General features: G+C 43.4%; 1 protein-coding gene and 1 long non-coding RNA gene across 5 annotated transcripts in view; one reads left to right on the top strand and one right to left on the bottom strand.

Moving 5' to 3' along the window:
- LOC106577242 (leucine zipper putative tumor suppressor 2 homolog) overlaps positions 1-8,627 on the top strand; it is a 100,443-nt gene extending 91,816 nt beyond the window's left edge. For both annotated transcript variants that reach the window (XM_014155168.2, XM_014155167.2), the window contains 5 exons: positions 613-1,353; positions 2,347-2,469; positions 3,365-3,511; positions 3,648-4,178; positions 4,523-8,627. In XM_014155168.2, coding sequence (XP_014010643.1) covers positions 613-1,353; positions 2,347-2,469; positions 3,365-3,511; positions 3,648-4,178; positions 4,523-4,810 — 1,830 coding nt within the window. In that variant the 3' untranslated portion in view covers positions 4,811-8,627. The remainder of the gene's footprint in view (positions 1-612; positions 1,354-2,346; positions 2,470-3,364; positions 3,512-3,647; positions 4,179-4,522) is intronic.
- Positions 8,628-10,814: 2,187 nt separating this feature from the next.
- On the bottom strand, positions 10,815-25,587 carry LOC106577243 (uncharacterized). 3 transcript variants are annotated; one of them, XR_006760418.1, is made up of 5 exons: positions 23,113-25,587; positions 22,674-22,751; positions 15,466-15,609; positions 13,831-14,778; positions 10,815-12,531 (listed from the first exon to the last, which is right to left on the bottom strand). It is a non-coding gene; the product is annotated as an uncharacterized lncRNA (long non-coding RNA). The 3 variants fall into 3 exon arrangements; XR_001322083.2 differs by lacking the exon at positions 15,466-15,609 and having other exon boundaries at positions 13,831-13,904; positions 14,221-14,778; positions 23,113-25,563; XR_001322082.2 differs by lacking the exon at positions 15,466-15,609 and having other exon boundaries at positions 23,113-25,576.
- Positions 25,588-27,756: the final 2,169 nt, after the last annotated feature.

The raw sequence follows: 27,756 nt of genomic DNA, 5'->3' as shown, positions 1-27,756 counted from the left end.
TACTACTCGGGCCCAGAAACTAGAATATGCATATTATTAGTACATTTGGATAGAAAACACTCTGAAGTTTCTAAAACTGTTTGAATAATGTCTGTGAGTATAACAGAACTCATATGGCAGGCAAAAACCTGAGAAAAATCCTACCAGGAAGTGGAAATCTGATGCGTGGACTCTTTTCAAGTCATTGCCTATCAAACACACAGTGACTCAGTAATCATTGTGCACTTCCTAAGGCTTCCACTAGATGTCAACAGTCTTTAGAAAGTTGTTTGAGGCGTCTATGATGAACAGAGACCGAACGAGAAGGCTGGGAAGTTGTAGAGCCAGGGAAGGACATCAGTTCATTGGCGCGCATTCACGCGAGAGGTAGCTGTGTTCCAAAACGTTTTTCAAGACACTGGAATGGTCCGGTTGGAATATTACTGAATTTTCACGTTCTAAAGGCCCTAAAGATTGATGCTTTACAACGTTTAATATGGGCACGTATTTCATCCGAACGTGAAAATACTGCCCCCTACCAATAAGAGGTTAACAAATACTGTCTCCCATTAACAAATAATGTTTTCATTAACAAATACTGTCTTCGTTAACAAATACTGTCTTCCATTGCAGAACATGGAGAAGATTCTGATCCGTCCCACCGCGTTCAAACCGGTGGTCCCGAAGAACCGCCACTCAGTGCAGTACCTCTCCCCGAGACCAGGGGGCAACCTCTCTGAGAGCCAAGGCAGCCTCAACCTCCTCCTGCCCCTGTCTATCAACGGGAATAATGAAAATACAGTGGTCAATAACGTGAATACCGTGTTCAATAACGTGGTCAATGGCACGGGGAGCTACGGGAACGTTGTACCTCTGGTCGGCTCTTCCTCAGATAGCAAGAGGAACTCATACAGCAGAGGACGCAACGCTCGCAGCAGCCATTCCTGCTCCATGTCAGACTCTGGCCGTAACTCCTTGTCCAGCCTGCCCACCCACAGCAGCAACGCCTACAGCCTGGCCAATAGCGAGGCCTCCGGGTCAGGTTCAGGGTCTGGGGGGTCCGGGGTGGGCCCGGAGCCTGGGAGAACCACAACCACAAACGGAGGGTTGGGGATCAACGGAGGTCATGCCCACTCTACCTCCCACGGTCACTCAAACTCGGACAGCGGGCGGTCGTCGTCCAGTAAGAGCACAGGGTCGCTGAGTGGGCGAGGCCAGCCCCTGTCGGACAGCGGGTCATGTGGGCGCTCGCCCCCGACCCTGGAGGGTTATGAGGGGGTGGTGAGGGAGCTGGAGGAGAAGTTGAGGGAGAGAGACCTGGAGCTGCAGCAACTCAGAGAGAACCTGGACGAGAACGAGGATGCCATCTGTCAGGTGAGAGGGGATTTAAGCAGGCTTAAAGTGTTGCCTCGAGGAGAAATATTATTAAAATGTTTGTTTCTGTCATTTCTGCTGGTTCTATTACTAAGCTCAATTATTCCATATATACTGAACAAAAATATAAATGAAACATGCTACAATTTCAATGATACAGTTGATATTTAAATAAATTCATTAGGCCCTAATCTATGGATTTCACATGACTGGGCAGGGGTGCAGCCATGGATGGGCCTGGGAGGGCCTAGGCCCACCCACTTGGGAGCCAGGCAAAGCCAATCAGAATTTGTTTTTCCCACAAAAGGGCTTTATTACAGACAGAAATACTCCTCAGTTTCATTAGCTGTCTGGGTGGCTGGTCTCACACGATCCTGCAGGTGAAGAAGCCGTATGTGGAGGTCCTGGGCTGGCGTGGTTACACATGGTCTGCGTTTGTGAGGCCTGTTGGACGTACTGCCAAATTCTCTAAAACGACGTGGGAGGTGGCTTATGAACATTCAATTCTCTAGCAACAGCTCTGGTGGACATTCCTGCAGTCAGCATGCCAATTGCACGCTCCCTCAAAACTTGAGACATCTGTGGAATTGTGAAGTTTGACAAAACTGCATATTTTAGAGTGGTTTTTTATTGTCCCCAGCACAAGGAGCACCTGTGTAATGATCATGTTATTTAATCATCTTCTTGATATGCCACACCTGTCAGGTGGATGGATTAACTTGGCAAAGTAGAAATGCTCACTAACAGGGATGTAAACAAATTTGTGCATAACATTTGCGAAAAATAAGCTTTTTGTGCGTATGGAAAATGTCTGGGATCTTTTATTTCAGCTCATGAAACATGGCACCAGCACATTACATGTTACATTTATATTTTTGTTCAGTGTATACTTTTGAGCCATACTAGTGCTGGTTCACAGTTTGACCTCTGGATGTGGTATCTGTATGTAACTTCTAAACTGTGACGACTAACCCCTGACCTCCTGTCCTGTAGGTATACGAGGAGAAGCAGCTTCGCTGTGAGAGAGAGCTGGAAGAGCTGAGACAGAGCTGTTCCTCTAAGATGAAACAGGCTTCACAGAAGGCCCAGAGAGTACAACAGGCCTTACAGCTACAGGTAACAGACAGAAATACTTCAGTCAACTTAGTTTGGGAAGCAGGGCCCTTCTTTGTGTGACAGGTATTGTTGCAAGTTACATAAAAAGCTATTATTATGATTGTTTATTACTGTATGATATGTTGCTTCTGTTTTAGTAGCGTTTCTTCATTTTCTGTCAAAATGTCACCCTAACACCGTACCCAAACCGGCCGCACACGTGCGCCATTGTGCGCAAATTGATTTTGTCCCGCACACCAAACGCGATCCCGACACGCAGGTTGAAATATCAAAGCAAACTCTGAACCAATTATATTAATTTGGGGACAGGTTGAAAAGCATGAAACATTTATGGCAATTTAGCTAGTTAGCTTGCAGTTGCTAGCTAATTTGTTATATTTAGCTAGCTTGCTGTTGCTAGCTAATTTGTCCTGGGATATAAACGTTGAGTTGTTATTTTACCTGAAATGTACAAGGTCCTCTACTCCGACAATTAATCCACACATAAAACGGTCAACCGAATCGTTTCTAGTCATCTCTCCTCCTTCCAGGCCTTTTCTTCTTTGGACTTTATATGGCGATTGGCATCTAACTTCCATAGTTACCACGATGACCAACGGAACTCAGTTCATCTTTCAATCACCCATGTGGGCATAACCAATGAGGAGATGGCACGTGGGTATCTGCTTCTATAAACCAATGAGAAGATGGGAGAGGCAGGACTTGCACTCCGTTCAGCGTCACAAATAGAACTGACTTCTATATTAGCGCTTGGCAACGCAGACGCTCAATGGCGCATGCGAGCAGTGTGGGTGCAATAACTGAATAACATGTATGTTACAATTTATTTTGCAATGCTTGCACACACGACGCGAGCGGTGTGGTCAGCATGTAACTGTCTGTGTCTTTATTTCAGGTGTTCCAACTGCAGCAGGAGAAGAAGAAGCTTCAGGAGGACTTCTCCTCTCTGCTGCAGGACAGGAAAGAGCTGGAGAGGAGGTGTGCCTCTATACAGAGAGAGCAGACCCAGCTGGGACCACGCCTAGAAGAGACCAAGTGGGAGGTGGGTGGGTCAGGCGTTAGGGTTGATTCATGTACACCATTTCAAAGTAAGTGATCTCAATATTCACAAAATATTTTTTCTCCCTCATTTCCTCCTTCCTTCCCTTCCTTCCCTCCCTCCCTCCCTCCCTCCCCAGGTGTGTCAGAAATCAGGTGAGATCTCCCTTTTGAAACAGCAACTGAAGGAGAGCCAGTCAGAGCTGAGCCAGAAGGGCGGGGAGCTGGTGGTCCTGAAGTCCCAGTTGAGAGAGGTCAGGTCTGATCTCCAGAACAGCCAGGCTACGACCCAGGAGGCTGGGTCGGCCCTACGAACACGCTCCCTGGAGTTGGAGGTCTGCGAGAATGAGCTCCAGCGCAGGAAGAGCGAAGCCGAGCTGCTCCGCGAGAAAGTCGGATGCTTGGAGGAAGAGTTGGCCCGCCTCCGAGATGCCCTGGCCAATCAGGGAGGAGGATATCTTCCTGGAGGCCAGGCACCAGCCACTAAGGGCCAATGTATGAGCCTGCCCCTCCCCCAGGGGCGTGGGGGTGTGGCGGGTGGAAGGGGGGGCCTCAGCCCCTCTGTGGGGTACCGAGAGGCGGAGGAGGGGAGGCTGGGTTGGGGAGGGGAGAGTGATGAGACCAAGGCTCAGAGGCAGAGTGCTGAAGCTGTGCTGGGACTCAGGCAACAGGTGAGCTCCAACAACAATGATGTTTATACTTTCTTTCAGTCTCATATGAACCCCCATCCCTCACACCATTGCACTAGTTTCTGTGGTTTCTCTATTGGTGTTCAGACAGTAAAACCTGCACATGTTAAAACCACACACTTGGAAAAACAATGACCGACCTTGTTTCAATAATTTTTTTACCATTTTCATTGCAAAATAGTGCTTGAATAATACTTATTTTTTATACTGCTCTGTTGTGTATTGTTTCAACATTGTGATAGAACAACTTCATATGGATTTTAAAATGATCAAATAAATACCACCAATCAGTTAATCAACCAATCAATCCTTGTGTTGTGTGTCAGGTGGAGAGGCTGAGGGCAGAGCTGATGTACGAGAGGAGGAGCAGTGAGGAGCAGCTGGGAGGATTTCAGGAGGAGAGGAAGGTCTGGCAGGAGGAAAAGGAAAAGGTGATCCGCTACCAGAAGCAGCTGCAGCAGAACTACATCCAGATGTACAGGAGGAACAGAGATCTGGAAAGGGTGATGAGAGAGCTCAGTCTAGAGCTGGAGAACAGAGATGTAGAGGACTACGACGTCCACAGCGGCAGCAACGACATCCACTTCGAGGAGATCGCCGCTACTGAGATCTAGAGGGACCATGCAAGGGTGTCCTCTCGCCCCAGTGAGATTTAGAGACCAGACATGGGCGTTGTCTAACCCCAGTGAAATTTAGAGACCAGACAGGGGTGTTGTCTAACCCCAGTGAGATTTAGAGACCAGACAGGGGCGTTGTCTAACCCCAGTGAAATTTAGAGACCAGATAGGGGCGTTGTCTAACCCCAGTGTCCTCTCGCTCCCATGACAATTAGTACCAGCACCCTGATTTGATCTGATTTCCCCATCACTGCTACTGAGAAGTCTGCGTCCAAAATGGAACCCTATTCGCTATGTAGTGCACTTATTTTGGCTAGAGAACAGGTTACCATTTTAAATTTGCATCCAGACTACAGAGGACTGTACTTACTGCACTTACCTGGACTTACTCCCCTAACCACAGTACCAGCACTCTTTACTTCTCTACACTCTTAGGAAAATATGTGCTATCTAGAACCTAAACGGGTTCTTTGTCTGTTCCCATAGGAGAACCCTTTGAATAACTAGTTTTGGTTCCAGATAGAACCCTTTTGGTTCCAGGCAGAACCTCAAACCAAAAAAGGTTCCCCCATGGGGACAGCCGAAGTATACTTTTGGAACCCTTTTTTCTAAGTGTGTATGCTGTCATGGACATTAAGGGAGCATCTCTGTCTAAGGGTTGATTTACTCCACTAGACACTGGGATGCACCCTCCTCTAGGCCCTCACAGGAACAGCTGACTACCTGCAGTCAGAAAGGACTCCATCACTTCGCCATTTGGACTTGAAAGAAGTTTAGGGTGTATCGCAACAGTTTAAAGTGGTTTCCTTTCCAGATTGAGATTCACCCTTAGACCAACACATCCTCCTTGCCTTCTCACATGGGTTTGATTGCCCAGCTATAGTACCAGCACTCTATGGGACGTATACTATGACTTTTGACTTGAGAAACAAGCAGGCATCACTCAAACCTTGCTCAAATCAGGGTATTGAAAGCAATGGGAGTCGCAGAAAAAGGGCACAGATCTCAGATCACTCAACTGAAATCATATCTGTATATAGCACACAGGGGTGACTACCTGACGACCAGCACATAATGATGACATCACAATAAAGATGACATCACCCCTCGACTGTGTTTACGTTTGTCCACAGAACTCAGAGCAAATTTCCCACTTTTACAATGTGTTCTCATGTTAAATATACAGTATTCAATGGATCATCAACTCATCTAGAAGTAGCAATTTTAAGATACAGCCTGGTCTTTTCTGAGTTACAGAAACACTGGAGTATTTTAATGGAATGTATAAGGATTCTTGGCACATAGCAAATGCAACCATTCAGTTATCAACACCGGCTAAGACACAAACTAGGCTACACCAAGAGAATACCTGGGATCATTTTGCACAAAAACTCATAATGCTCTATTCAGTTCTGGATGTGACTGTTCTGTCTTTCTCATGTAGTTGACCCCTTTGTATGGACACAGAAGAGATAGAAGCATGTAGCAATAAGAGGGAGTGCAGCTTGGGAGATCTTGCTCTCATATCAAAGGAAGAAACAAATCTCTCTCTCTTTGGTGGCACTTTCCCTGATGGTATCACAGTGAAAGCAACAAAACATCCATGTCAAACTGTACTGTAGGCCTCCCTCCCTTGTCCTCTCTCACTGTCACACACTCTGGACTGTGAATACACTTCTGAGTATTACTAGACCCCCCCCCCCCCTCCCTCACTCAAAAAAGCCAAATAACACTTCGTAGTCTTCCTGTCCCTGACTGTGAGACTCCCTCACTGACATGTAGATAATGTGGATGGCATGATTGCATGTCTTTCCCTGTCTGTCAGAGTCAGTCCAGATAATGTAGGGGTTTGTTCTGGACATTGCATGATAGATTAGCCTAAGGCATGACACTTCGGTCATTATGGAACTGTTACACTGGTTATGTTATTGCCTTGGGAGCTCCAAGGGGGGATGGGACTGAAATCTCTGGTTGACATATTGGCAGCCACTGGGAACCATAGAAATATAATTACTATAATGTAATTCTATGTCTATGCTGGGAACCATGAATAAATAAGGCAGTCTTCAATTGTGCTTTCTCATAAGAATGGATTCAACTAGAGGTGTGATCTTTTGTATTACAGAGTAAAACAAAGTATATAAAAAAGATTCTTAACAGATAAATAAAATCAATATGATCTATGATGATGATGATGTGTATATTTTTTATATAGCGCCTGAAGATATTTTGTGGTAACACCGGTACCATTGTGGGTTTAATATACAAAGTATAATAAAGATTTCTATATATCTTTGCAGCACCACACATTTCCCAATGAGATGATCAATCAGAATTGGAAAAGGTCTAGAAAGAGTGGAGTGATCTACTGCATGCATTAAAAATCCTTTTTTACATCATATTTTACATACTCCATTATTTTTTGTTGACCAAGCTGCATTTTGATTAAACATACTGTAATATAAACGCAACATGCAAACAGACAAAAATATTAACACAACATACAACAATTTCAAAGATTTTACTGAGTTACCGTTCATATAAGGAAATCAGTCAATTGAAATAAATTCATTAGGCCTTAATCTATGGATTTCACATGGCTGGGCCCAGGTGCAGCCATGGGTGGGCCTTGGAGGGCATAGGCCCACCCACTGGGGAGCCAGGCCCAGACAATTTTTTCACCACAGAAGAGCTTTATTAATGACATAAATACCCCCCCAGACAATCTCACAGGTGAAGAAGCAGAATGTGGAGGTCCTGGGCTGGCGTGGTTACACGTGGTCTGCGGTTCTGAGACCGGTTGGACGTACTGCCAAATTCTCTAAAATGACGTGGGAGGTGGCTTATGGTAGACAAAAGAACCTTTCATTATCTGGCAACAGCTCTGGTGGACATTCTTGCAGTCAGCTGCCAATTGCACGCTCCCTCAAAACCTGAGACATCTGTGGCATTGTGTTGTGTGGCAAAACTGCACATTTTAAAGTGGCCTTTTATTGTCCCCAGCACAAGGTGCACCTGTGTAATAATCCTGTTTAATCAGCTTCTTTTTATGCCATACCTGTAAAGTGGTTGGATTATTTTACAAAAGGAGAAATGCTCACTAACAGGGATGTAAACAAATTTGAGAGAAATAAGCTTTTTGTGCATATGGAAAATATGTGATTTTTGGAGGGGGACCAACACTTTACATGTTCCATTTATATTTTTTGTTCAGTGTATATACAAAAATTTGGGAGATATCCAGCTTTTAGCCAAGGTTTACATTGGTCAGCACATTAATGGTCATCATTGTTGAATGCGATTGAGCTTTCATTTGGCTGTCATCATCATCATTCATGTCACATATCTTCATCATTTGTTGTGTTTGGCATCTTCAGACTACATGTATTAACACAAAGCATTTAATCAAAATAATATTTCATATGTGTTCATCACATAGAAACAGATACCTCCATCATATCCTCTGTAGCATGGTTTTTAACACATTAAAGTGGAATAAGTAGCACAAGTGTAGTGAACCCCTTTTCACATCTCTCACTGTTTTACAGAATCCCATAATAGACATTTACACAGAAAATGGTCAACAACGAACGCCACTCTAGTCCTTTACGCAGACAAAAAATATATTTCAAATGTAGCCACTGCGTCTAGACCAAAGCAACGTTTGTTTATTAGTCTTGTTTGTTTTCTTCCTTAGTGTGCATAAATATACAATTATATATTTGTGTATTTATAGTGTTTTGTTTATTAATATGTGGTGTTTGTTGTAAATTTCTTTGACAAAATGACTTTTTATTAAAAGATACACAATGTCCCCATGGTTGTTGGAATTCCCTCTGTGGTGCATTGGTACACACACACACACACACACACACACACACACACACACACACACACACACACACACACACACACACACACACACACACACACACACACACACACACACACACACACACACACACACACACACACACACACACACACACACACACACACTGCTCAAAAAAATAAAGGGAACACTAAAATAACACATCGTAGATCTGAATTAATGAAATAATCTTATTAAATACTTTTTTCTTTACATAGTTGAATGTGCTGACAACAAAATCACACAAAAATAATCAATGGAAATCCAATTTATCAACCCATGGAGGTCTGGATTTGGAGTCACATTCAAAATTAAAGTGGAAAACCACACTACAGGCTGATCCAACTTTGATGTAATGTCCTTAAAACAAGTCAAAATGAGGCTCAGTAGTGTGTGGCCTTCACGTGCCTGTATGACCTCCCTACAACGCCTGGGCATGCTCCTGATGAGGTGGCGGATGGTCTCCTGAGGGATCTCCTCCCAGACCTGGACTAAAACATCCGCCAACTCCTGGACAGTCTGTGGTGCAACGTGGCGTTGGTGGATGGAGTGAGACATGATGTCCCAGATGTGCTCAATTGGATTCAGGTCTGGGGAACGGGCGGGCCAGTCATAGCATCAATGCCTTCCTCTTGCAGGAACTGCTGACACACTCCAGCCACATGAGGTCTAGCATTGTCTTGCATTAGGAGGAACCCAGGGCCAACCGCACCAGCATATGGTCTCACAAGGGGTCTGAGGATCTCATCTCGCTACCTAATGGCAGTCAGGCTACCTCTGGCGAGCACATGGAGGGCTGTGCGGCCCCCCAAAGAAATACCACCCCACACCATGACTGACCCACCGCCAAACCGGTCATGCTGGAGGATGTTGCAGGCAGCAGAACGTTCTCCACGGCGTCTCCAGACTCTGTCACGTCTGTCACGTGCTCAGTGTGAACCTGCTTTCATCTGTGAAGAGCACGGGGCACCAGTGGCGAATTTGCCAATTTTGGTGTTCTCTGGCAAATGCCAAACGTCCTGCACGGTGTTGGGCTGTAAGCGCAACCCCCACCTGTGGACGTCGGGCCCTCATACCACCCTCATGGAGTCTGCTTCTGACCGTTTGAGCAGACACATGCACATTTGTGGCCTGCTGGAGGTCATTTTGCAGGGCTCTGGCAGTGCTCCTCCTGCTCCTCCTTGCACAAAGGCGGAGGTAGCGGTCCTGCTGCTGGGTTGTTGCCCTCCTACGGCCTCCTCCACGTCTCCTGATGTAGTGGCCTGTCTCCTGGTAGCGCCTCCATGCTCTGGACACTACGTTGACAGACACAGCAAACCTTCTTGCCACAGCTCGCATTGATGTGCCATCCTGGATGAGCTGCACTACCTGAGCCACTTGTGTGGGTTGTAGAATCCGTCTCATGCTACCACTAGAGTGAAAGCACCGCCAGCATTCAAAAGTGACCAAAACATCAGCCAGGAAGCATAGGAACTGAGAAGTGGTCTGTTGTTCCCACCTGCAGAACCACTCCTTTATTGGGGGTGTCTTGCTAATTGCCTATAATTTCCACCTGTTGTCTATTCCATTTCCACAACAGCATGTGAAATTTATTGTCAATCAGTGTTGCTTCCTAAGTGGACAGTTTGATTTCACAGAAGTGTGATTGACTTGGAGTTACATTGTGTTGTTTAAGTGTTCCCTTTATTTTTTTGAGCAGTGTATATATATATATATATATATATATATATATATACACACACACATACACATACACACACACACATATATATACACATACACACACATATATATACACATACACACACATATATATACACACACATATATATATATGTGTGTGTGTGTGTATATGTTGCAACTGGCGGAAGTGAGGAAGGCTTTTCGGGGCGAATCCTAACACAATTTCACTCTCTGCCATTGATATTTATGCACGACTAGAGCTGGGATTTATATAAAAGGCGAGATGGAGCGCTGTGCAGTGCAGAATGCGCCTTTGAACGAATCCCGGCCTTAGTAAAAATGTGACTTAAGTGGAAGTTAGGATTGACCCCTTTCACATTTATCAGTTGACAACTGAACTACTTCCACTAACGACATTACACGATCCAAAGACACAGGAAGACTGTGTAAAGTGTAAATAAAATGAACATTTATTGTGATCAATTTGTATGATGATCAAAAGGCATTATGGATGCACCTTAAATGCTAGTTACATATGTATTATGCATCAACTAAATGTATATAACAGAAGCTTATCTGACCATAATGCCATTGAACATTATACAGCAGCATTTGTCACCAGCCAGACACTCCAGCAAGTCATATGTAAGCATCTCTCAGGCCCTTTGTCTCATAAATGTAAAAGGCACTATGCATAATGTACTTCACTGGTGATTCTTTGGAGTTAGGAACCTAAACTTAGCCTTTGACCTGGCATCAGCCCTTCCCAGACTCATGCAGCCCCTCTCTCCCACCCTCTATCCCAGCTCTAGCCAATCTTTCCCAGCCTTAGCCCCTCTCCCTGCCCCAGACCCATATAGTTCGCCTCCCACCCTCTAACCCCAATCCTAGCCCCTCTCTACCTCTCTACCCAGCCCTAGTTTAAGCCATGCCACTGGTCCTCATATGCTGCATTTAACATTTAAGTTCTCCAACACGTCTTCACAGGCTCAGTCCACAAGCCTGATCCAGAAACATGGGCTCTGTTGGCCAGAAACAGTTTTAAACAGGCCAGAAACACAACTTTAAACAGATGCCCTAGACATCTATTAAACTACAATGATGACTTTTGACATAATACAGAGGCTTAATCTGGACTATAAATCTCATAACGCTGGATACAGTAATCTCTCTCTGGCAGGACCCCCATGGACTGAGATGCTCCCTGGAACGGTGTGTGTGTGTGTGCGCTTAAGTGTGCATGTTTTTTGTTCTCTGCTTTCACAAACTAAAGTTCCCGTCCCTTGATGATCCATATACCAATATGGATAGCTAGCTGCTGACTCCTTTTTATTCTTAGGGGTGTTTTCTACAAAAATATAAGTTCATATAAGAAAAAGGATACATATAATCAAGTCCATCTTTGATAAATAGTATTTATCACATTGTTATACACAAAGCAAGCACAGTAGTCCCACATGTCGACTGCAGTTACAACAAAATGTAAAAACATTTAAATTTTGGCAGTATTTCCTGTTTGCTATGGAAACAACCATTATCCTTTTTGCCCTAGAGGAGAAGCAAGCTTATTGGTCAGTGTCGAGGTACCCATGCTCCTCTTCCCTTTCATTGCAGCCTAGCTGGAGCGAACCATCTGCATCAGAGGAATCCTCCTCCTCTTTAAGTCGACATGCGTTCTGGTTTGAACACCACCATTTCAAATCATTTCCAGTGGATGGGTGAACTGCACCTCAGAGCATCCTTGTAGACAGGTCAGCAGTACTGGGCTCTCGAGTGGCGCAGCGGTCTAAGGCACTACATCTCAGTGAAAGAGGCGTCACTACAGTCTCAGGTTCGAATCCAGAATGTATCACATCCGGCCGTGATTGGGAGTCCCATAGAGCGGTGCACAATTGGCCCAGCGTCATCCGGGTTTGGCCAGGGTAGGCCTTCATTGTAAATTAGAATTTGTTCTTAACTGACTTGCCTAGTTAAAGGTTCAATAAAAATACTGTGTGTAGTACTTGTGTAAGCCTGACAGTGGATTTCTCTGATGCAAGTCAGCTGGTCCCTTGAGGATCTTGACGAACACCACGGGGTCTTTGGCCTTGTTGCTGAACACTGCATGGTGATGGGTCACACGCTGCAGAGCCTCACCGTCCACTGAAACCAGCTCATACCTTGCCTGGAGACACACACAAAGACAGGTTAGAGGTGATAGAGACGCCAACACATGCTTACTGTGCAGTGACCTGGGCTCCCACTCAGCATCTACTGCTCTCCTTCATCCCAGTACATTCATTACCATATTCTCTCGCTCGCACACACGCTCAAGGTTTACCCTCAGCGGAAGGTTATGTTGAAAACACACACACAATGCATTGTTTAATGCAGGAAGAGTTCCGGAACCCTGAGGAGAGGAACTTCCTGTGATGTCATCAGGGCTCGCTGAGGATGCACCTGGCTGACAACCCCAATGAAGGGTCACACACAATCACAAGGCCAGCGGTATGTGACATTACAAGGTCCCTTGTCAATTTCCCCCAAACCAGGGCCCTGTTGGAACTCTGAAAATACACCTCCCCTCATGAAACTAATGTTTGATAGCGTTGGTTAACCCAAAACATTGCTGCCTTCCGTGACGCCAGCACCAAAATATTTCAATCCATTTAAACTAAAAAGCAGATTAAAGAGCAAAGTAATTTTGAATATTAGACAATCTCATTCATCCTCTTAGGTAAACATTTATGGATGTTCTTTTTGGGCCTCTCTCTCTTGCCCTGTCTAGCCAATAGGCGGTCTAAGGCACTACATATCAGTGCCTGAGGCATCACTACAGACCCTGGTTCGATTCCAGGCTGTATCACAATCAGCCGTGATTGGGAGTCCCATAGGGCGGCACACAATTGGCCCAGTGTCGTCTGGGTTTGGCCAGGGTAGGCCGTCATTGTAAATAAGAATTTGTTCTTAACTGACTTGCCTAGTTAAATAAAAGGTAAAAAAATATTTAAATAAAATACCCGCAGCAGTGTTCCAACACCAAGTGGAAATTGTTCCCAGAAGAGTAGAGGCTGTTATAGCAACAATCGGGGGAACCAACGCCTTATTAATGCCCATGATTTTGGAATGAGAGGTTTGACGAGCAGGTGTCCACATACTTTTGGTCATGTAGTGTATATGCAAACTGTTCTGGATGGGAAGCATGCGGGGGTCTTAAAATAGTTTCCTCTCTCCACCCCTCCACCCTCATTCTACCACTTATAAGACTGTCAGGCAGACAAAAGCCAGACACACCAACACAGGCACACACACTAGCAAAGCCTTTTCATTCAGGTATTGTAGACTCAAGAGTTCTGAGCCCAGGCCAAACTTGAGTGTTGTTTACAAACCAATACATACCGCTAAACACATCACCTTGTATTATATGGCTTTGATTAAAGCTTGAGCTGCCGGAATATTACAGTGAGCTCCTAAAGAAGCTTACCATCAGAGTGTCACTGGTAGAGGCAGCTCCTCCTGGAAACATCTCATTCTCCATCCCACCTGAGATACTGATACCTGTAGAGACACGGAATTTCTCCACAGAGTGCCAGTATAGGTTTTTGCCAATCAACTAAAAATCATAGTCTTTAGTAAAAGACTTAGTTGAATCAGTTGTGTTACTGCTTTGGCAAGATTGAAATCCTGCATCTACAGGGGAAGATGACCAACTGTTGCTGTAGTCTAAAGAGACACGGTAAAAAGCCTTACTAAGGGTCTTTTTCAGACTGGGCCATTAATAACAATAAGCAGGTGATGCACTGACCTCTACTGGTGGGGCCGGGTAATAGGCTACTGATTAGTGGGCGGCTGACTCTCTGATGGGCATACTCACCCAGAGACTGTTTCGTCTTAAAAATGATCAATGTGGTGATCTCATGTCCTGAACTGGTACAGGTGGTATGTTTCCATGGTGACCATTCTGCGACTGTCCTGGTGAATATCTGTTCACTTCTTTCCCCTTCCCTGTCTGTCCCAGTCCCCCGTCTCGAGAGGGTTCAGTCCTGCGGAGGGGGCTCAGGGGGAGGAGTTGAGTGTTCCTACCTCCCCTCTCAGAACTGCACTCCCATTGGTCCATTTCGCCCCTCCGGCTGTGTCCATTCCTCACAAGCGACCACCCCCGCTCTGGAGTGGTATCTTCCGACAGCAATGAGGTCTAATCATAGAGCCGGGGCGTACCATTGTCACTATGTGGGGAGTAGATCGGTTGGTGTTGGCGTAGGGTGGTGTGAAGGGACTTGGTGAGGAGATCGTGAGCGGAAGGTGTGGTGTTTGTAGCTAGGAGAACGTCTAGGAAGGGGGGGGGGTGGTGTAGGAGACCTTCTGGAGGCCAGACACAGACCGTCTCTCCTAAAGTCCTGGGCTGGCTGAAGCGGGAAACCACCATGGTAGTCTAGAGAGAAGATATACATGACATCATACATATTAGCAGACACATGCAAAGAGAGACACAGACTTAGTCCTTTAACCCCAGTAGACCAACAGTATTGTACTATAGTTTTACACCCTCCCAGCCCTGATCAACACTGTTTGACAGTGACATTGCGTGGGAGTTCTCTTGCGTCAGTCAACACAAAATGGAGTCCATTCACCCCAGGAACCATCAGCATGTCTCTATCGGAAGTCATCACACCCACCTGCTCAGTAACATGAGTAATATTTTGATTTTAATCATTGTTACGTAACATTTATGACAATAAAAAAATAAACATGAATATATATCTATCTGAAGTCGGAAGTTAACATACACTTAGGTTGGAGTCATAAAAACTCGTTTTTCAACCACTCCACAAATTTCTTGTTAACAGACTACAGTTTTGGCAAGTCGGTCAGGACATCTACTTTGTGCATGACACAATTAATTTTGTCTAACAATTGTTTACAGAAAGATTATTTCACTTATCATTCACTGTATCACAATTCCAGTAGGTCAGAAGTTTACATACACTAAGTTGACTGTGCCTTTAAACAGCTTGGAAAATTCCAGAAAATTATGTCATGCTTTAGAAGCTTCTGATAGGCTAATTTACATCATTTGAGTAAATTGGAGGTGTACCTGTGGATGTATTTCAAGGCCTACCTTCAAACTCAGTGCCTCTTTGCTTGACATCACGGGAAAATCAAAAGAAAATCAGCCAAGACGTCAGAAAAAGAATTGTAGACCTCCACAAGTCTGGTTCATCCTTGGGAGCAATTTCCAAATGCCTGCAGGTACCACGGTCATCTGTACAAACAATAGTATGCAAGTATAAACACCATGGGACCACGCAGCCGTCATACCGCTCATGAAGGAGACGCGTTCTGTCTCCTAGAGATGAACATACAATGGTGCGAAAAGTGCAAATCGATCCCAGAACAACAGGAAAGGACCTTGTGAAGATGCTGGAGGAAACAGGTACAAAAGTATCTATATCCACAGTAAAACGAGTCCTATATCGACATAACCTGAAAGGCCGCTCAGCAAGGAAGAAGCCACTGCTCCAAAACCGCAATTAAAAAGCCAGACTACAGTTTGCAACTGCACATGGGGACAAACATCATAGTTGTTGAGAAATGTCCTCTGGTCTGATGAAACAAAAATAGAACTGTTTGGCCATAATGACCATCATTATGTTTGGAGGAAAAAGGGGGAGGCTTGCAAGCCGAAGAACACCATCCCAACCATGAAGCATGGGGGTGGAAGCATCATGTTGTGGCGGTGCTTTTGCTGCATGGGGGACTGGTGCACTTCACAAAATAGATGGCATCATGAGGGGGGGAAATTGTGTGGATATATTGAAGCAACATCTCAAGACATCAGTCAGGAAGTTAAAGCTTGGTCGCAAATGGGTCTTCCAAATGGACAATGACCCCAAGCATATGTCCAAAGTTGTGGCAAAATGGCTTAAGGACAACAAAGTCATGGTATTGGAGTGGTCATCACAAAACCCTGACCTCAACCCTATAGAAAATTTGTGGGCAGAACTGAAAAAGTGTGGGCGAGCAAAGAGGCCTATAAACCTGACTCAGTTACACCAGCTCTATCAGGAGGAATGGGCCAAAATTCACCCAACTTATTGTGGGAAGCTTGTGGAAGGCTACCTGAAACGTTTGACCAAAGTTAAACAATTTAAAGGCAATGCTACCAAATACTCATTGAGTGTATGTAAACTTCTGACCAACTGAGAATGTGATGAAAGAAATAAAAGCTGAAATAAATCCCTCTACTATTATTCTGACATTTCACATTCTAAAAATAAAAGTGGTGATCCTAACTGACCTAAGACAGGGAATCTTTACTAGGATTACATTTCAGGAATTGTGAAAAACTGAGTTTAAATGTTTTTGGCTAGGGTGCATGTAAACTTCAGACTTCAACTGTACATGGGCGTACAGAGGCCCATTATCAGCAACCCATCAATCACTCCAAGTTTTTCATTTCAAACGGCTAATTGATCATTAGAAAACCCTTATACAATTATTTTAGACAGCTGAAAACTGTTATGCTGATTAAATAAGCAAAACAACTGGCCTTCTTCTGACTAGTTGAGTATCTGCAGTGTCAATATTTGTGGGTTCGGCTACAGGCGCAAAACGGCCAGAAACAAAGAAATTCTTCTGAAACTTGTCAGTCTATTCTTGTTCTGAGAAATGAAGGCTATTCCATGCGAGAAATTGCCAAGAAACTGAAGATCTTGTACAACGCTGTGTACTACTCCCATCACAGAACAGCGCAAACAGGCTCTAACCAGAATAGAAAGAGTGGGAGGCCCCGGTGCACAACTGATGAAGAGGGCAAGCACATTAGTGTGTCTAGTTTGAGAAACAGACACCTGAACTGGCAGCTTCATTAAATCATATCCGCAAAAACCAGTCTCAACCTCAACAGTGAAGAGGCGACTCCGGGATGCTGGCCTTCTAGGCAGAGTTCCTCTGTCCAGTGTCTGTGTTCTTTTGCCCATCTTAATCTTTTCTTTTTATTGGCCAGTCTGAGATATGGCTTTTTCTATGCAACTCTGCCTAGAAGGCCAGCATCCCGGATTCTCCTCTCTGTTAAGCATTCTTATCGGCAGACTCAATAGCCTTGGCTTCTCAAATGACTGCCTCGCCTGGTTCACCAACTAGTTCTCAGATAAAGTTCAGTGTGTCAAATCGGAGAGCGGGTTGTCCAGACCTCTAGCAGTCTATGTGGGTGCCATAGGGTTCAATTCTCGGGCCAACTCTTTTCTCTGTATATATCAATGATGTCGCCCTTGCTGCTGGTGATTCTCTGATCCACCTCTACGCAGACGACACCATTCTGGATACATCTGGCGCTTCTTTGGACACTGTGCTAACAAACCATCCGAATGAGCTTCAACACCATATAACACTCCTTCGTGGCCTCCAACTGCTTTTAAAATGCTAGTAAAACCAAGTGCATGCTCTTCAACTGATTTCTGCTCGCACCCTCCCGCCCGACTAGCACCACTACTCTGGACGGTTCTGACCTAGAATATGTGGACAACTACAAATACCTAGGTGTCTGGTTAGACTGTAAACTCTCCTTCCAGACTCACATTAAGCATCTCCAATCCAAAATTAAATCTAGGATCGGCTTCCTATTTTGCAACAAAGCCTCCTTCACTCATGCCGCCAAACATACCCTCGTAAAACTGACTATCCTAGACTTCGGCGATTTCATTTACAAAATAGCCCCCAACACACTACTCAGCAAACTGGATATCACAGTGCCATCCGTTTTATCACCAAAGCCCCATATACTACCCACCACTGCGACCTGTATGCTCTCGTTGGCTGGCCATCACTACATATCCCTCGCCAAACCCACTGGCTCCAGGTCATCTATAAAAGTCAAAACTGTTCGCTGCTCTGGCACCCCAATGGTGGAACAAGCTCCCTCACGACGCCAGGACAGCGGAGTCAATCACCACCTTCCGGAGACACCTGAAACCCCATCTCTTTAAGGAATACCTAGGATAGGATAAAGTAATCCTTCTAACCCCCCCCCCCCCCTTAAAAGATTTAGATGCACTATTGTAAAGTGGTTGTTCCACTGGATATCATAAGGTGAATGCACCAATTTGTAAGTCGCTCTGGATAAGAGCGTCTGCTAAATGACTTAAATGTAAAAATGTAAATCTATAAGTCTTTGCTAGGTAAAGCCCCGTCACCATAGCAACACCCAACCGTAGCAGGTATATTTTTTATTTATTTATTTCACCTTTATTTAACCAGGTAGGCAAGTTGAGAACAAGTTCTCATTTACAATTGCAACCTGGCCAAGATAAAGCAAGCAGTTTGACACATACAACAACAGAGTTACACATGGAGTAAAACAAACAGTCAATAATATAGTAGAAAAATAAGTCTATATACAAAAAGTGAGCAAATGAGGTGAGATAAGGGAGGTAAAGGGAAAAAAGGCCATGGTGGCAAAGTAAATACAATATAGCAAGTAAAACACTGGAATGGTAGATTTGCAGTGGAAGAAAGTGTAAAGTAGAAATAGAAATAATGGGGTGCAAAGGAGCAAAATAAATAAATACAGTAGGGAAAGAGGTAGTTGTTTGGGCTAAATTATAGATGGGCTATGTACAGGTGCAGTAATCTGTGAGCTGCTCTGAGAGCTGGTGCTTAACCTGTTGGGGCTAGGGGGCAGTATTTTCACGGCTGGATAAAAAAACGTACCCGATTTAATCTGGTTACTAATCCTACCCAGTAACTAGAATATGCATATACTTATTATATATGGATAGAAAACACCCTAAAGTTTCTAAAACAGTTTGAATGGTGTCTGTGAGTATAACAGAACTCAAATGGGAGGTCAAAACCTGAGAGATTCCTTTACAGGAAGTGGCCTGTCTGACCATTTCTTGAACTTCTTTTCCATCTATCTTTTACTAAGGATCTCTGCTCTAACGTGACACTTCCCACGTCTTCCATAGGCGCTCAGAGCCCGGGAAAAAACTGAATGTCGTCATTCCAGCCCCAGGCTGAAACACATTATCGCCTTTCTCAAGTGGCCGATCAAGGGACTCTGGGCTTATGCGCGTGACCCGACCGCCCCCGCCTTTGTGATTTTTTCCTCTGTTTGCCGAAAAGGAGATTCCCTGTCGGAATATTATCGCTTTTCTACGAGAAAAATGGCGTAAAAATTGATTTTAAACAGCGGTTGACATGCTTCGAAGTACGGTAATGGAATATTTTGAATTTTATTGTCACGAATTGCGCCATGCGCGCGACACTTCTTTACCATTTCGGATAGTGTCTTGAACGCACGAACAAAACGCCGCTATTCGGATATAACGATGGATTATTTTGGACCAAACCAACATTTGTTATTGAAGTAGCAGTCCTGGGTGTGCATTCTGACGAAGACAACAAAAGGTAATCAAACTTTTATAATAGTAAATATGATTATGGTGAGTGCTAAACTTGCCGGGTGTCTAAATAGCGAGCCCGTGATGCCTGGGCTATGTACTTAGAATATTGCAAAATGTGCTTTCACCAAAAAGCTATTTTAAAATCGGACATATCGAGTGCATAGAGGAGGTCTGCATCTATAATTCTTAAAATAATTGTTATGCTTTTTGTGAACGTTTATCGTGAGTAATTCAGTAAAATGTTAGCGAATTCCCCGGAAGTCTGCGGGGGGTATGCTAGTTCTGAACGTCACATGCTAATGTAAAAAGCTGTTTTTTGATGTAAATATGAACTTGATTGAACAAAACATGCATGTATTGTATAACATAATGTCCTAGGGTTGTCATCTGATGAAGATCAAAGGTGAGTGCTGCATTTAGCTGTCTTCTGGGTTTTGGTGACATTATATGCTGGCTTGAAAAATGGGTGTCTGATTATTTCTGGCTTGGTACTCTGCTGACATAATCTAATGTTTTGCTTTCGTTGTATAGCCTTTTTGAAATCGGACAGTGTGGTTAGATTAACGAGAGTCTTGTCTTTAAATAGCTGTAAAATAGTCATATGTTTGAGAAATTGAAGTAATAGGATTTTTAAGGTTTTGAAAATCGCGCCACAGGCTGCAAGCGTCCCACCTAGCCCATAGAGGTTAAGCCTATGCCATTGAAACACACAAGGGTTGATTAATGTTTTGGCACTTCCTATTGCTTCCACTAGATGTCACCAGCCTTTACAAAGTGTTTTGAGTCTTTTACTGTGAGATCTGACCGAACAAGAGCCATGGAACGGTGATGGCCGATTAGACTCTGGCGCGCGAGTTCATGTTGGGTACCCTCGTTCCAATACGTTATAAAAGAGAATGCATTCGTCCACCTTGAATATTATTCATGTTCTGGTTAAAAAAGGCACTAATGATTTATGCTATACAACGTTTGACATGTTTGAACGAACGTAAATATATTTTTTCCCCTCGTTCATGACGAGAAGTCCGGCTGGCTTAGATCATGTGCTAACAACACGGAGCTTTTTGGATATAAATGATGAGCTTTTTTGAACAAAACTACATTCGTTATGGACCTGGGATTCCTGGAAGTGACATCTGATGAAGAGAATCAAAGGTAATGGATTATTTACATAGTATTTTCGATCTCTCCAACATGGCCGTTTGTCTGTATAGCAAAGCATATTTTTCTGGGCGCAGTGCTGAGATTATTCAAAGTGTGATTTCCCAGTAAGGTTATTTTTAAATCTGGCAAGTTGATTGCGTTCAAGAGATGTAAATCTATAATTCTTTAAATGACAATATAATATTTTACCAATGTTTTCTAATTTTAATTATTTAATTTGTGGTGCTGACTTGACTGCCGGTTATTGGAGGGAAACGATTTCCTCAACATCAATGCCATAGTAAAACGCTGTTTTTGGATATAAATATGAACTTGATAGAACTAAAAATGCATGCATTGTCTAACATAATGTCCTAGGAGTGTCATCTGATGGAGATTGTAAAAGGTTAGTGCATCATTTTAGCTGGTTTTATGGTTTTGGTGACCCTGTCTTTGAATTGACAAAACATTACACACAGCTATTGTCAATGTACTCTCCTAACATAATCTAACTTTATGCTTTCGCCGTAAAACCTTTTTGAAATCGGACAACGTGGTTAGATTAAGGAGATGTTTATCTTTCAAAGGGTGTAAGATAGTTGTATGTTTGAAAAATTTGAATTTTGACATTTATTTGGTTTCAAATTTGCCGCTCTTGAAATGCACCTGCTGTTGATAGGGTGCACCACGGGTGGCACGCTAGCGTCCCACATAGCCCCAAGAAGTTAAAGCTAGTGAGGGAGATATGCGTTTCCAGTTTTAGAGATTTTTGTAGTTCGTTCCAGTCATTGGCAGCAGAGAACTGGAAGGAGAAGCGGCCAAAGGAGGAATTGGCTTTGGGGGTGACCAGAGAGATATACCTGCTGGAGTGCGTGCTACAGGTGGGTGCTGCTATGGTGACCAGCGAGCTGAGACAAGGGGGAACTTCACCTAGCAGGGTCTTGTAGATGACGTGGAGCCAGTGGGTTTGGCGACGAGTATGAAGCGAGGGCCAGCCAACGAGAGCGTACAGGTCGTAGTGGTGGGTAGTATATGGGGCTTTGGTGACAAAACAGATGGCACTGTGATAGACTGCATCCAATTTATTGAGTAGGGTATCGGAGGCTATTTTGTAAATGACATCGCCGAAGTCGAGGATTGGTAGGATGGTCAGTTTTACGAGGGTATGTTTGGCAGCATGAGTTCACTGGTCATCCCCAAAGCCACACTTCATTTGGCCGCCTTTCCTTCCAGTTCTCTGCTGCCAATGACTGGAACGAATTGCAAAAATCTCAGAAGCTGGAGTCATAGCTCCCTCTCTAACTTTAAGCATCTGTCTGAGCAGCTTACCGATCACTGTACCTGTACACAGCCAATCTGTAAATAGCACACCCGACTACCTCATCCCCATATTATTACTTACCCTCTTGCTCTTTTGCACCCCAGTATCTCTACTTGCACATCATCATCTGCACATCTATCACTCCAGTATTAATGCTAAATTGTAATTATTTTCACCTCTAGGGCCTATTTATTGCCTACCTCCCTACATTTGCACACATCGTACATAGATTATTCAATTTCTTTTATTTTGTGTTATTGACTACGTTTGTTTATGTGTAACTCTGTTGTTTTTGTCGCACTGCTTTGCTTTATCTTCGCCAGGTCGTAGTTGTAAATGAGAACTTGTTCTCAACTGGCCTACCTGGTTAAATAAAGGTGAAATAAAATACATTTTAAAAAAGCTGCCAGTTGATTCTCTGGCTAACACCCCTTCAGGGCTTTGAGGTAGGCTACTCACTTCTGAAGAGTTCCGTCAAACATGACCTTTCTGCTTTTGGGGCGCATGCTCAGCCGGGTTGATACAGAGACGCAGCACCTGGGAAGAAATGTGTATGCAGTTACCAGAACAGGGCAGGATCCAGCAAACACTACTAACCCTTACACATAGATATGAAAAGAACATGGCTAAAATGCTGAAAGTCCATCAGAAGGCATGCTGGAGCTATTAACATATGGCCTTAACATAAATAATTTCTAATCCTAGGGGTTGGGGGCTAGTGGTCGCTTCAAGGGAGGGCCCAAGTGATTACAAAATACATTCAAGAGTGGAAATTAAGAAATATACATTTACAACACTACATGATAACACTAGATGATAACTAAAATAGCAAAGTCTTGAATAGGCTAATTAACAGTTAACATTTCATTAACAAAAACGCAGCATAAAGGCTACATACCCTTTGTTCCAAAGACACTCCAGAGATTGCCAGAAAGAAACTCCTTTTAGAAAGTCCACAAATGGGAGAAGTAGGAAGACTCTTTCAAAAAGTGTGTTAATCCTCCCAGGAAAAAAAAAGCAAAAATAAACAAAATAAGTCAGCCTCCAAAAATGGCTAAAAATAACATCTGCTCAGAAAAATGAATATCACAAAAACATCCACGAAACTGTAAGCACTTGGATAAGAGTCTAAATGACAAAAAAAGTATACATTTATTAATTAAAATATAAACAAAAAGACAATCCACTCATTTGTCTAAAAAAGGTGACAAAAAGTCCAAAGAAAATGCCAGGTAGACATAAAAGTTGCTTTACATTCTCAGTGTTTACATGGTGTTTCAAAACAATGCGGAACGATGTCTCAAGGATCCCGGATAGCAAGGACCGCTCACTTGGGGCGAGAGGCAGCACAGTGCCAGCGTAAAATTCTGTGAATTATATTGTATCTTGCAAGTGACAACTACCACAGTGGCTACAGCCCTACAAATCAAATGCTAACCTCATTCTGGCTAGCATGAGGCCGCTCAGTCTTCAGAGGCTAATATTTTATCTGGAATCAGTGCAGTTTATCCTCCTTTCCTTTCACATCTTTCTGGTGCTCCTCATTTTTACTTGCATACCTTGTAATGCCACAGGTTGTCAGAGGGACACCTAAGAATGTCAATGAAAGTGTCCTTAAAAATAAAAAATACTTTCACTTCATAGTTGACCTTAGAACAGAACAATATGGGTAACTGCAAAGCAAGTCTTGATGCAGTGTCTTTCTTAATCTCTCCTTCTCAAAAGAAAAAAAGATTTAAAAAAAAATATATATAGAAATAGCCCACGGATAAAAGTCACTCCAAAAATGTCTGAAAAACAAACTTGCAAGAAGAAAAACATGATCCATAGGTTTTTTACCAATGCCTAGGCCTTCTCTTAATTAGAAAAAATATCCTTGTTCGCCTTATTTACATAAAAAAAAAGATCAGGAGTTCATGTACAGACGCTTTCAAAGGTAGAAAAGTTAGGCTAGTCAATGAACATGTTTATTGGTGAAGAAAAAAGAAGTCTAGAAATAAAATCAGTCTTCACAGCAAGAACAAAAGTGAACCAACAGGAGGCCAAGGGAATCTGCAAAATCCACTATTCAAAGACTTAACTTTAACACAAATCCCATACACAAAAGTATATGGACACCTTCAAATAAGTGGGTTTGGCTATTTCAGGCACACCCGTTGCTGACAGGTGTATAAAATCGAGCACACAGCCATGCAATCTCCATAGACAATCATTGGCAGTAGAATGGCTTTACTGTAGAACTCAGTGACTTTCAACATGGCACCGTCATAAGATGTCACCTTTCCAATAAGTCAGTTTGTTCTGCCCTGCTAGAGCTGCCCCGGTGAACTGTAAGTGTTATTGTGAAGTGGAAATATCTAGGAGCAACAACGGCTCAGTCGCGAAGTGGTAGGCCACACAAAATCACCGGTAAACAAAAAAAACTGTCTAAGATCAGATTGAGTTGAAGTCAATAAAAATAATACGCTGTCAGTTCCACTTTAAGATCAAACACGTATTCTAGGCTATCATAGAGAAAAGACGCATATCCTTTAGCCTTTTTACATTCTTTTATAAAATATTTACACCATTACTAGTAACTGAAATTCACGTTTTGTTTTTTGCAGGTTTGGATGCAATGTCGAGGTCCAGGCCTATTTCCTTGCAGCATGGGTAGCACTTTTGAACGCAGATTGCTAAGGACATTGTTTAATTTAATCAATTTTAGAATAAGACTAACATAACAAAATGTGGAAAAAGGGGTCTGAAAACTTTCCGAAGGCACTGTATGCAAATAGCTTATTGCCCATGTAAGGGAGTATTGTCCTGCTTTCATTGTCTTTGGATCAGGAAGTTCAAACACTTCCGTTAACCACCCAGGTTCTCTTGTAATGCATCTTGCTTCTGTCAATTTTTTTTAAGTCATATCGTTACTCATTTTGCAAAAGAAGATCAAAGTTGTATTCTAGAATATCTCAGACATCATGTTGGCAAGCTCTACTAATCCACTTACCTAAATCCGAAACCTCAACCATTACGGCATTAGTCAGTAAAAATGCAAATCAAGATTATATTTTGCTCCAGTTCCGACATTCAATTCTAAGCCTATTTCTTGGCACTTTCAAATATCTTCCAGCCCATTTTGGGGAAGGTTGAGTAACTGACAACACTGACAAATATAAACTCAGAAAAAAAATGTCCCTTTTTCAGGATCCTGTCTTTCAAAGAAAATTTGTAAAAATCCAAATAACTTCACAGATCTTCATTGTGAAGGGTTTAAACACTTCCCATGCTTGTTCAATGAACCATAAAGAATTAATGAACATGCAGCTGTGGAACGGTCGTTAAGACACTAACAGCTTAAAGATAGTAGGCAATTAAGGTCACAGATAAAAACTTAGGACACTAAAGACACCGTTCTACTGACTCTGAACAACACCAAAAGAAAATGCCCAGGGTCCCTGCTCATCTGTGTGAATGTGCCTTAGGCATGCTGCAAGGAGGCATGAGGACTGCAGATGTGGCCAGGGCAATAAATTGCAATGTCCGTACTGCGAGACGCCTAAGACAGCGCTACAGGTAGACAGGACGGAGAGCTGATCGTCCTCACAGTGGCAGACCACGTGTAACACCTGCACAGGATCGGTACATCCGAACATCACACCTGCGGGACAGGTACAAGATGGCAACAACAACTGTCCGAGTTACACCAGGAACGCACAATCCCTCCATCAGTGCTCAGACTGTCCGCAATAGGCTGAGAGAGGCTGGACTGAGGGCTTGTAGGCCTGTTGTAAGGCAGGTCCTCACCAGAAATCACCGGCAACAACGTCGCCTATGGGCACAAACCCACCGTCGCTAGACCAGACAGGACTGGAAAAAGTGCTCTTCACTGATGAGTCGCGGTTTTGTCTCACCAGGGGTGATGGTCAGATTTGCGTTTATCGCCGAAGGAATGAGCGTTACACCGAGGCCTGTACTCTGGTGCGGGATCGATTTGGAGGTGAAAGGTCCGTCAAGGTCTGGGGCGGTGTGTCACAGCATCATCGGACTGAGTTTGTTGTCATTGCAGGCAATCTCAAAGCTGTGTGTTACAGGGAAGACATCCTCCTCCCTCATGTGGTACCCTTCCTGCAGGCTCATCCTGACATGACCCTCCAGAATTACAATGCCACCAGCCATACTGCTCCTTCTGTGCGTGATTTTCTGCAAGACAGGAATGTCAGTGTTCTGCCATGGCCAGCAAAGAGCCTGGATCTCAATCCCATTGAGCACGTCTGGGACCTATTGGATCGGAGGATAAAGGTTAGGGACAATCCCCTCAGAAATGTCTGGAAACTTGCAGGTGCCTTGGTGGAAGAGTGGGGTATCTGGTGCAGTCCATGAGGAGGAGATTTACTGCAGTACTTAATGCAGCTGGTGGCCACACCAGATACTGACTGTTACTTTTGATTTTGACCCCCCTTGTTCAGGGACACATTATTCCATTTCTGTTAGTCCGATGTCTGTAGAACTTGTTCAGTTTATGTCTCAGTTGTTGAATCTTGTTATGTTCATACAAATATTTACATGTTAAGTTTGCTGAAAATAAACGCAGTTGACAGTGAGAGGACTTTACTTTTTCTGCTGAGTTTATATTCATCCTCTACAGTTTTGACATTGTAGACTTCAGAGGGAAAGTTCAAATGATTCACAATTGGCTGGAAGAGGACTAGTAGGTAGTTCTACATTACAGATGATTGCTGTAGATGAGGATAGCACAAAAGGTATGGCAGTACCATGTTTTGGGAGATTGTTGGCCTGATGCTGTCAGGTTGGTGTTTGGCTAAATATCTGAAGTTGGATTGACTTGAATTTCAAAATAACCATTTTCTGCAATGCGTAGTGACAATTCTGGGAGGCTGAAAACATTTCCTGTCAGAATATCAATGGGCGTTGAGCCATGTCATGAACAATCTTTGATTAAATGTTCTTCGTGGCGATAGTGTGTTTGCCATGATTAGGATATACCAGTCTTGCATCTTGTTCCAATTTTTCCTGAGATTTCTTTGACATTCTTTTAGGAAAATTATCTGAAAGCACAGTTTTTTGTTGGTGTTGTTGTTGCACGGCTTTGAATACACACTAGGTATTATGAACACTTCTTTTGACATTTCACCCTTTCCCAAGAGCTCAGGTTTGTGTTTCCGAACCGTCACTTCACTCAAAATCCATAATTGAGATTGATAACGTCTCTGATTTTGCAAACTACGATCAAAATTGTATTCTAGAATATCAGAGAGCAAACACAATATCCACCCATCTTTTCCAATCCAGTCTTACCTCAACGATTCTTACGCAAGTATGTTTGAACCTCGATAACGACACTGTTACTCAGTAAATTCAATTCCAGTTTCGTTTTTGCAGGTTAGGATGCAACATCAATGTCCAGACCGATTTCATGAAAGATCGGGTAGCACTCTTACACCCATGTGTGTGTTAAACTTCACATATGATTGGTCTAAGTTGGTAACAATTTGTTTTGTTTCATCAGCACAAAGTGCAAGGTCAATCTTATCAGAGA

This window comes from Salmo salar, chromosome ssa18 (genome assembly GCF_905237065.1).
Source record: "Salmo salar chromosome ssa18, Ssal_v3.1, whole genome shotgun sequence".
Classification (NCBI taxonomy): Eukaryota; Metazoa; Chordata; class Actinopteri; order Salmoniformes; family Salmonidae; genus Salmo; species Salmo salar.
The sequence above is the reverse complement of the archived record's forward strand: the minus strand, read 5'-3'. Positions and strand labels throughout refer to the sequence as shown.